General features: G+C 41.5%; 1 protein-coding gene across 1 annotated transcript; it reads right to left on the bottom strand.

Moving 5' to 3' along the window:
• Nucleotides 1-3171: 3171 nt before the first annotated feature.
• On the bottom strand, nt 3172-10147 carry LOC141148041 (chemerin-like receptor 1). Its single transcript, XM_073635197.1, has 3 exons — nt 9095-10147; nt 6981-7040; nt 3172-3339 (listed from the first exon to the last, which is right to left on the bottom strand). The coding sequence occupies exons 1-3, from the start codon at nt 10145-10147 to the stop codon at nt 3172-3174; spliced, it is 1281 nt and encodes a 426-aa protein (XP_073491298.1).
• Between the last annotated feature and the right edge of the window lie 1148 nt (nt 10148-11295).

The raw sequence follows: 11295 nt of genomic DNA, 5'->3' as shown, positions 1-11295 counted from the left end.
AATATATATTTTGCTGTGGTAGTCGGTAGCTGTAACAATTAAGGATAACAGGACTGCAATTATAATGTTTGAACTTTCTATATAGTTCAGAGGAGGCCTACTAATGTAATAGAGTAGATTACACTTTTAGGTAAGTAAAACTTCACCTGAACCACTCACCTGCCTGCCCCCACCCTATAAGTCAGATTTATAAGCAAGCAAGGAAAGGAGTACAGAAAGCTCAAGAACCCTCAAGTACATTGGAAAGAACAGAGGGGGGATTTACTAAAACTGCAGCCCTGCATAGAAACCAATCAGCTTCCAGGTTTCATTGTCAAAGCTTAATTTAACAAGCTCTGAAGTTAGAGGCTAAGTGTTACTATGCACAGCTGAACCAGATTCTAATTGCACCAGTTTTAGTAAATTCACCGTTTTGTGTCAACGCTTAATTTAACAACCTGAAGTTAGAAGCTGATTGACTACCATTCACAGCTGCACCAGATTTTGAGTGCTCCAGTTTTAGTAAATCTTCCCCTAAGGCCCCTTTCACACTGGGGCGGTTATTGCGCTAAAAATAGCGCCTGCAAACCGCCCCTAAATAGCCTCCGCTGTTTGTTCAGTGTGAAAGCCCGAGGGCTTTCACACTGAAGCGGTGCGCTGGCAGGAGCAGTGAATACACCGCTCCTTCACCGCTCCAATGATGCGGCTCGCAGGACTTTTTTTACCGTCCTGCCAGCGCACCGCTTCAGTGTGAAAGCCCTCGGCTTTCACACTGAACAAACAGCGGAGGCTGTTTAGGGGCGGTTTGCAGTCGCTATTTTTAGCGCAATAACGCCTGCAAACCGCCCCAGTGTGAAAGGGGCCTAAGTGTTCCCCATTTTACATGGTATTTTAGGAGTTTGTGCTAAATCAGCCCCTTGATAGTAGTTAAAGTGATTGTAAAGGCAGAAGGTTTTTTATCTTAATGAATTCTATGGGAAAGTTAACTCCGACAGCTCCCACTCCTGCCCCCCACCCAGTCCTGTACTGTCTCCCACTCTGCACTCAATAGAATGACAGTGGTGGAAGCTGGGGGGAGAAAGCGGCTCCCTAAGTGGCGTGACTGCAGCGGTCCAGACTGGACAGTGACTCAGACCAAGGTCCAGATCCAGACCAAGGTCCGCCATTTAATGATGGCTGTAATACACCATTTCTTGATAGTTTTTTTATGATGTGGGTTCAGTGACACTTTAGGATGTCTCTAGTCTTTATAAAAAAGCAACAAAGTAACCTTTGGTTAGCAGCATTGTGGGTAGCGTTAAATGCACTAATAGATTTAGGTGGATTTGACCAACAAATTAGAGCCGAACTCCAGCTAACACTTTTAAGCAATTACAACGGTTGTTTTTTTTTCCTTTTGGATAAGCAATTTATATGAATGAATAAAAGCTGACCATTGAAAGCATATATTTTTCACTGCCAGTATAAAATGCTTTGTCTCAACATTCTTACTACCACTTCTGCTGGATAGCTTGGTGAATTTAAAGGGGTTGCAAACTCTCAAGGTTTTTCACCTTAATGCATTCTATGCATTAAGGTGAAAAACCTTCTGTAGTGCAGCAGCCCCCAGAGCCCCCCTTTTACTTACCTGAACCCAATCTTTCCAGCGACGAGAAGGAGCCCAGCAGCTCCAGCCCCTGTCTCAGGTCCTCTTTGGATTAATAGCAGCAGCAGCCTTTGGTTTGTGCTACTGTCAATCAAATCCAGTGACACGGGAGTCGGGGGTGGGACCGAGTCCTGCTATTTGTGTCAATGGATGCAGCAGAAGGACTCGGGAGCGCGCCCGCATGGGTGCCCCTTGGAATGCGGTTCTCCAAGGGGGCACTTGATGCCGGGAGGAGCCAGGAGCGCCACTGGGCGACCCCAGAAGAGGAGGATCGGAGCCACTCTGTGCAAAACCCTTGCAAAGAGGAGGTAAGTATACCATGTTTGTTATTTATTTTTATTTTTTTTAAACAAACCTTTACAACCCCTTTAAAGAAGCTGAAAGTTGGCCAGGTCTCTGGGCTGATTCTGACAAACGGAGCTTGCGCCATCACTATCCAGTCTTTGGCTTAACCCTGATGAAACAGTTGGCCTAATTGAGAGAACTGCCACACCAAATTGATGGAGGGACAATTATTAGTTCAGAAAAAGATTATACCAACCCTGAACTTATTTTGATTGCAAAATTTGCACCTTGCAATATGTAATGCCAGAGAATGGGTCTAAAACACTTGCTGAAGTATTCCGCTCCAAAATTATGTATAGAAGTGTAACATATCAAATGTTGAACTGCTGAGGCACAATAGTTTTTTCTTATCTTTAAACCGCTGAGGGCTGCACAATAGGAATGAAAGGGCCAGTGAAGAGAATTACGTTTTTGGCAGGTAAGGCAGTTCACACATACGTTTTTTTAACAAACTAGATTTTTGCAAAGACTTCTTTCTTAAATGCCTTACTGTACAAACCTAGGCATGACAAATCAACAACGTCAACATGTATTATAACCAAATTCAATCGACAACATACAAAGGTACGAAGCATTTACAGCAAATTGTGGTACCTGCTGACAGCTGATCAGAAAATCTCGACATTTATCAAATCCTACCCGGAAATTACGTACAAGAGGTCTCGGTCGTTACGAGACATCTTGGTGACCAGTCACTATCGAAGCACTGACACAACCAGACTTCAAATACCTGGCACATATCGCTATGGCAAGTGCAACTTCTGTTCCTTCATTCTTGAAGGAAGGAGTGTTGTGCTCCCTGATAACAACTCATGGACTCCTAAATATAGGACTAACTGCCAATCAGTAGGCTCAGTCTATATAATGAAATGCTCCTGCGGAGCTTTTTATATAGGCAAAACGAAGTGCCCTCTCTACTGTAGAATAAGAGATCATGTATCTTTAATTTCGATACACAAGATGGAAACACCCATCAGTCGTCATGTAGGACTATATCACAATTTTAATCTCAAATTCATTGGCTTCTTTAGTTTGGAACATCTACCCCAGCAGGGACGTGGGGGGGGAGGGGCATTGATAAAAAACTACTGCAATTAGAGACAAGATGGATTTATTTGTTACAGGCAACTCGCTACCCGGGGCTCAATGAGGGGATTAGCTATAAACCTTTTCTATAGCTGGTCTGAACCTCTGTTTTCTTTTTATCCCTCCTTCACTCTTACCACCACACTTCCCTGGTCCTTTCCTTTCCTCGCATCATCCTGTAACTTTGGAGCTTTTGATGCACTTGCATTGGGCTGATGCCGGATGAGGCCCTTTGGAAACAGTGTTTGCCAGTTTTTTCCTCTTTTAATGAGGTTTAACATTATCTAAGATTAAATGTATTTATTGTATATTATGTGTTGCTTAATTATTTGTATTGTTGAAATCTGTGTGAAAATTCTCTCCAAAAAGATGCAATGCACACGCGTAGCTTTTTTGTTCATGAATCTACTGTATGTTTTTTTTTTCTTGTTTTTTTCTGTGCCATGCAGGCATACCTTTTATGTCCATACTCCAGTTCGTTTTTTTGCCATAGATCCCCGTACGGACGCCCGAGGGTGTGCAGTGGGACTGGTACCTCATTTTTGAGGATCCCTTATTCTGCTGCATGCCCGCCCTGAGGGTTCCCATGTGACACAGCCTCCCGAGTTCTTTCCATCAGCGCAGCTTACAGACATACACACCTAGAGATGGAACGTCTCCACTCGGGTGGTGTCTGCACTGCATGTATGCGGTGAGGTCATGTAGCGCGCAACGGAAATTCCACAGTTCCGGCTTCCGGGTGTCAGTCTGTGCCTCGTGCACCTTCGTTTTTGCGCCCGCGTTGTGTCATCGCGGCGTGACGTCACACGCCGCATTTTGGCACCAACTGGGAGGGATATTTAAACCCACCATGGCGCTGGCCATGTTGGGATCTCTGGGAGCTCAGGAGACAAGGTGATGAGTTTGTAGGTAACTTTTTGATCAATGGAACACTAACTCCCCTTATTTTCATTTGAAACTTAGTTGTCGACTTATTTTTTCCCTTCTGTGCTTTACAGATAGGCATAGGTCTGATGCGGTATCATCTGGTAATCGGCTGTGTCTGCTATTTATCTTTGCCCTGTTTGCCTCAACCGCCGTTTGGTTCCAAGTGACCGCTGGTTGGCAGGGGGGTTTTCCACAATGGGGGGCACCGGTACTTATCAAGTATTTCCTAAATAAGTGAAATCACATTAGTGCTAATCAAAGCAAATCAAAGAATCCTGTACCTGCTTCGTCCACTTGAGCTCCCAGTATATATATTTTTTCAATGCTCTAGTTGGAGGTGAGTACGCTTCATGTTTCTGGGGCCTGCTTTGAACGTGTGCTCCCCCCCCCCCTTACAACTCAAAAATAAAAAATATTGAATATATGTTATATGTTACAGGCATTACTATGAGATTTTGAATAATAGACTACATCCCTCCCTATGGGAGGTCTGGCTACGTTTGGACTTTAGTAGGGCATGGGGATGTTAGGCTGATCGGAAGAATTTCCATTTGAACACATACTCTCATGCCCCATATGAGGTAAGGGAGGCTTTTTCATTTGGGTTTTTTTTTTTTTCATGTGCGATCTTTAGCCATGAGTGTGTTGGTTTATAATATGTAAAAATGCTGTATATTAACATAATTTTTTTCTTCTCTTTCATACACATCTAAAGCTGAGAAATATGTACCTCTGTATATTAACTAAATAAACTGTTACGTCCCTTTTCTGATGAAGCCACACAGGCGAAACAAGTTGAAATGTGTGGACGTAATATCTATTTGTACGTGATTACAGTGTTTTTTCACTGTCAATGTTGGGCAAATGTGTATGTGCCTATGACTGTGGTCTATACTGTATTCCCTACTTTTTATCAATTTTTTTGTAATAAATAATAAAATTTTTTAGATTTGAGTATATTATTATCCTTACTTTCTTCACATCAAATGTACCTTTAAAGTCCCATATCCTCTACCTATCTATTTCTTAAAGTGGGACTTGAGATGGGGCTCCCCACCTCGAAACATGTTGCCAAGCCCACCCACATCATGTATGACATCAGCCACCGCCCAGTCAGCCTGAGTGACTTCCCTGCTGTGTACAGCGACATCCATCTTAGCTATACACATTGCTGTTACTTCTGTTGGTTCTTTATGGTGTTTCCTTTGGTTTACTTCCTGGCTCTAAATGGTTGACATCACATTCACCAAGAGGGGCTTTCTGCTGTACTATTGACCACCTGAAATGCTGTCACCTGCTGGAGGTTTTACAGAAACGCCTTTATATTTTTTTTACATGTGAGTGCAATATTCTTTATTTTATGGATTTATAATAAATACTACTCTTGGACCCTGATGCTTTCTCTCGCTCTCTTTCTTTATTTTGCTTTTTAAATATTGCTGGTTCATCCTGGTGTGGGTCCTGGTATACTTCCTGGATTCTGGGATCTGCTGTAACAACTAGTGGAGGCTTCACAGATGTGCTCATATATTAATTATACATGTGAGTGCAATATGTAGTTTTCATTTTTGTTAAATTTTAATAAATACTACACTCATTTCTTTTCTCTACTACAAAAGTGTGTTCTGCCAATAAAATGAAATAACTACCACCCTTATCTCTCATACATGCTTTAATAGGTCCCATGACTTTGACCATACCTCCAACTTTTTGACATAGGAATGAGGGACACCTATTAGCAAACGTATGTAGACATAGGACACACACCCTGCCAAGCAAAAAAAATTGTTGTTAAACCCACAAGTGCTTTTTTTTTTACCACAACTATTCCTTTATATTGGCTTTTGAAATTTACAAATGCAGCAATTTAGAAATTGGATGAAAGGTTTAGCACTGGGAAAAACTTTTTGAAAGATAAATAGTGTATGTTATATACGACTATATTAATCAGACCAAAATCGGGGACAAATGAGGAGGAATGAGGGACAGAGGCACTTTGCTCCAAATCGGGGACAGTTGAGAGCGATGTTTGTCCCTTGGCACCACAGAAGCTCATGACACCATTTTGCTTTGTCACCATATCGGGGACCAGCTCCTTCTTTCTGTTTCTCGAGCCAGTACACTAATGACATCCTTGCTAGATATCACATGTTGCTATGGCTTCTATAACAAAAGTATTGTTATATCACGTGACACTTATACTACTTAAAGTGTTACTAAACCCAGTAATATGAAAATAGTTCATCTGCCTCCCCCCCCCCCCCCCCACAGTGCCCACAGCTTATAAATCTTCTTTTTACATTAAAATATTTCCACTATATACATTTTTAGCTGATCTGTATACCACGGTCAGTGATAAACTGCACAGTTTCTCCAGTGCTGTGAGTTCAGGAAGGAGGAGATTTTCACTTCAGCCTGTATACACGCCAACATGTGTGATGTCAATATCATGTCACCGGGCTATCTCTGAGAAGAAGTAGATGTTCTCTCCAGCATAAAAGACACATCTGAGCATGTGCAGATCGGCTACCCTGCCTGTGTTAGCTGGCTTTCCCCAGATAGACAGTGCAGGAGGGAAGGATCTGTGCATACAGGATAAAACAGCCTTTTTACACAATGCAGAGGATTAACCCCTTAAGTTCCACAGTGAGCATATGCTATGCTGCATATACAGACTGATTTTACTGTTGTGGGTTTAGTAACCCGTTACTAAACCCTCAATTTTTTTTAAATAACAAACATGTCATACTTACCTCCTCTGTGCAATTGGTTTTGCAGAGTGGCCCCGATCCTCCTCTTCTGGGATCCCTCATCAGCGCTGGTGGCTCCTCCTCTTCTCGAGTTCCGCGTCTGAAAAGTGCCCCCCCCCCCAGCGCCCACGTCATTGGATTTGATTGACAGCAGCAGGAGCCAATGGCTGCACTGCTATCAATTTATCCAATCAGGACATGAGACACCTGCTAGAGCTGGTGTGCTCATCCCCGGGGCAAGAAACAACGGATTCAGGTGAGTAAAACGGAGGGTCTGGGGGGCTGCTGCATGACAGAAGGTTTTTCACCTTAATGCATAGGATGCTTTAAGGTGAAAAAACACGAGGGTTTACAACCCCTTTAAGCTGTGGCAACATGCAAACTCATAAACTAAGATCTCCTAAGGCTCATGCACTGGACTTGGAGCTATAGTGTGATGGTTTACATGCTTCTACATGCTTCTTCAACAAAAGTCTATGAAAGGTGTAAACAAGATCTTTTGAGGTTTGGCAAGAGGTGAAATTTTCGTTTTAAGAGCTACTGGAAAAGCACTTTAAAATCATAAAAGTCAGTATACTTTGTTGCTGAATGCAGTGTTTCTAAATGTGTCTGCAGGGTTTGTACAATAACAATAGGCCCATTTTTATCTTGGACTAAAGGTAAGGTGACCAGATTTTTAAAATGGAATCCGGGGACATATTGTTTTTTATTGGCAAATGGTAAACTATTTTATAAGCATATTTTCCTAAAATTATATATGCAGTGTATGTGATATGTGTTTATGGAATGATTGTATGATATATATGTTATTTCTCACATTTCGTCCATGAGATAAAAAAAAAAAAAGATACTTCTAGAATTTTTTGGGATATGACTACTAAATGTTAAGAAGATAAGAAAAAAAAAACTTGGAGGGAGGGATGGGGTGGCAAAATTCAAATCCAATCTGGGCAGGGATGGTTTTCAGACATTAGTGGTGCTATGATGCTTCTTGAGGTAAAAGTGAGGGTGCTAATGTGGCACACAAAGCACTACTGCACACATGTGGGCGTGGCCAAAAAGTTGGTGTGGACAGCAAATGGGCGTGGTCAGCAAGTGGAGATTTCTTCAAGGTGTACTATGGTGATCAGTATGTATACCAATAAAAAGTCCAAAAATGCAGCACCACCCTACAATTCCTTTATACAATTCTACAAATGGACTTAGAACAGCAGCCTATATGTTTGTTGGCAATTGCAGTGCCTCTTAATTAGTGCAACTCCCCTGGTTATATAATGATGGAATATGTGCCCTTTTATTATCTGTAGTGGGCGAGGACAGTTAGTTTGGGTTTGGGACCAGGTCAACCCTGGGCAACACCATGTAGGCTTGTGACCTGAGAGAGAGGGCCCTCTGCTGAACTGATGAGAAACCGCAATGAAGTGCTCAATTGGGAAGAAACAGAAGAATGTAACTACCCCCAACCATTTCTTAGAGGGTCTGTAGCTGAGAGTGGAGCAGCCCTTCACGGCTTGGGTTGGAAGAGACTCATATGTGAGAAGGACCCACTGCTGGGGAACAAAGGTATGAGAAGGAGAAGTGATGGTTGGCCTCAATGGGTTCATGATTTTCCAGTACTGTGCTGTGCATCAGTAATTGAGACAACAATATAATATTGCAGCAGGACTCAAGACAGTGAAGAAGAGCGGTTTAATTTAGATAATTTTCATATTCAGTTAAACTAAAGTAGGCTTAAGCCAAACATCTCTTCCTTCTTTCATAGCACAAAGTAATATTTATTTGAGAGTTGTAATCCAGGTTAATGGAGTCCTTTGTGTATTTTTTCTATATCAAGCATGAAATAACTCCTGCATGTTTCCTCCGTGAGTTTCCTGTAATAAGGATTGGCCACTGGTATTCTCTCTCTCTCCATGTGTAGGTTGGCCGCCATCTTATATCTTGACTAGTATGGTGCCACTTGCAGTTTTCTGCTGGATCTCACCAAAAGCTCTGCTCTCTGCACAGAATACATACAGCACAGTGAAGATATCACTGTTACCTTTAAATGGTAATATCTGGGTTTGTAAGGGCATTTGATATACACAAAGTGAATTTATATCTTATATGGCTATTGTGCATGGAATTCAGCGTTAAGCTAATATAAATGGGTAAAAACCAACAAAAAAATTCTTATATCTCTCACAGTCTCTGACAAAGAGATCTGTCCATCCACCCGCAGTTCAGTTTGCAAGGGGTCTTGTTCAAACAATGGATGATTCTTCCATCTAAAATTAAATGTTCATTTTAGACTTGCCCTTAAAAATTACATTTAGTTGTTTTTAATGCTTATGCTACTTAAGAAATCTGCAAGGCCGGCCCTTACCTGTCTGCCAACCAGCACATACATTATGGGGTTCAGGGAGCAGTTGGTATAGGCAATGGTAACCAGGAATGGCGCAAAGGTCATGATTTTAAACATTACTATTAAATTCATATTTCTAACGGCAGCCAAAAAAATTATTTCACCTACAATGAGCGGTGTCCAACTGACAAAGTACACTATAATGATGGTGATGACTATTTGATAAAGCCGATGGGTGTTCAAAGTCTGAGATTTTCGGGCCTGTATAGCTATGGTTATATTGGAAAATATTATAACACAGAATGGAATGAAATAGCCAATCACCAGGAAAGGAATACTAAAACACTGTGTTGAAAATATTATGTCATTCCAAGTAGTGAGTGTGTTCTCATCCCCACAGCATTCTTCAGATGAACATTCGTTGAAAAAATAGTGGAAATTTTTGTGCACTTCTAGGGAAATCTTCTTTTCTAAGCTTAGAGGTTCAGTTAAATTATATGTAGGATTAAATGTTCCTTTGTCAAAGTCGTTAACACAATTAAAATTGCAATAACTTTTGTCTCCAATTTTAAACTCACCACTAAAAATCAAAGTTGGAAGACTGGTAAATATGGTTATCATCCATATCATTATGCAAGTCCATCGTGAAACACGTTGCGATATAAACTTCCGATGAAACATTGGCTTTGCCACCGACAAAACCCGACTGAGATTTAAGGCTATAAGAATGAAGATGCTAGCATAAAAATTAACAGAAATAACAAAGAGAAACATCTTACAGATGTACTTTCCGAAGGGCCAGTGACCTTGTAACATAGCAAAGATGTGCAGAGGCAATAAGAGGAGAGAGACAAAATCGGTGATGGCCAGGTTCAAGAACCAGATTTTAGATTTACGATTCTTCATTACAAATATGTTGAAAAAGATGACGATGGCATTGCCAATCAGTCCTATGACGCAGGTCGTCAGACCTAGCACAAAATTTACATAACTAAGAAGAGCAGAATACTTTTCTTGATATGCCATGAGTTCCATCATTTCTCCAGTGGAATAACAGGGGCTGTACAAAGACATGTTCCCTCTCGAAAGGTTGAAGCTAAAAATTAATAAAAAAGGATGTCAGCACATTTGATACACAATCTCATAATTATTTCTATTAGAACTAAAGTTATTCTATGTATTTTTTTAATACATTGGTAAGGATCTGAATCTGGCTTAGTATCACCCTCTTGTAATTGCTTGTACAATACTCTGGGAGAAAGGGGCAACACTGGGAGCCAATCTGTCAAAATGCTAAGGGCACCTTAGCATTTTCCCCCTGCTTTTTCTACCCTCCTACCCATCTCCCTACATGCCTGATCTTCCTCTTCTACCTTCCCAACCCCCCTTGAACTCTCCTACGTCTTTCTACTCCGCTTGTCTAGACTTACTAGTAGGGATGGTCCCAATGTTCAAGTCGAATGTAAGTTCGACTCGAACATCCGGTGTTCGTTTATTCGCAGAACAAACAAACTAATGGGGCATTTGCGGCAAATTGGAGTGCCGCGGAGTGCCCCATAATGCAGTGTGAGATCGGAGTGCATTGACGGCTGCTTATTGGCAAAAGCATGCACCTGACCTGCATGCTTTGGCCAATCACAACGCTCTCTTTTGTGAGAGCCATGATTGGCCAAAGGCAGGGAGGCAGGGTGCCTTTGGCCAATAATGGCTCAGGGGGCTAAACCCACGCCCCACACTATATAAGGCTGCTTACACCACGGCCATATATAGTGTTATAATAATGTGGAGATTGAGAAAACGTTAGCTAGAAGCAGGTTAGTTAGTGGCGTGCAGGTAGTTTAAAAAAAAAAAAAAAATATATATATATATATATATATATATATATATATATAGTGCAGTTAGTGAAGAATATATATACAAGACAGGCAGTGTAATATATATATACAGTGCAGTCAGTGTACAGTATATAATACAGTGTATTGAAGTGGTTAAGGGGAACCCTATGACAGAATTAAGAATAAAAACGGAATGGGGCCCCCCAAAATCCATACCAGGTTGTTTGGGTCTGGTATGGTTTTTAAGGGGAGCTCCACGCCAATTTTTTTTATAAAAATAGCTTGGGGTCCCCCCAAAATCCATACCAGGCCCTTTGGGTCTGGCGTTGATTTACTCCACGCCAAAATCCCCTTGTTGATGGGGACAAGGGCCTCGTCCCCACACCC

This window comes from Aquarana catesbeiana, linkage group LG06, assembly GCF_042186555.1.
Source record: "Aquarana catesbeiana isolate 2022-GZ linkage group LG06, ASM4218655v1, whole genome shotgun sequence".
Lineage (NCBI taxonomy): Eukaryota > Metazoa > Chordata > Amphibia > Anura > Ranidae > Aquarana > Aquarana catesbeiana.
The sequence above is the reverse complement of the archived record's forward strand: the minus strand, read 5'-3'. Positions and strand labels throughout refer to the sequence as shown.

What these genes read in the sequence shown, in the direction of transcription:
- LOC141148041 (XM_073635197.1), bottom strand. Translation starts at nt 10,147, where the DNA reads ATGTCTTTGTACAGCCCCTGTTATTCCACTGGAGAAATGATGGAACTC. An exon ending in ATGTGCTGGTTGGCAGACAG is followed by an intron (nt 7,041 to 9,094) that starts GTAAGGGCCGGC and finishes CTATGCATTAAG; the next exon opens with GTGAAAAACCTTCTGTCATG. An exon ending in CGTTTTACTCACCTGAATCC is followed by an intron (nt 3,340 to 6,980) that starts GTTGTTTCTTGC and finishes ATTTAATCTTAG; the next exon opens with ATAATGTTAAACCTCATTAA.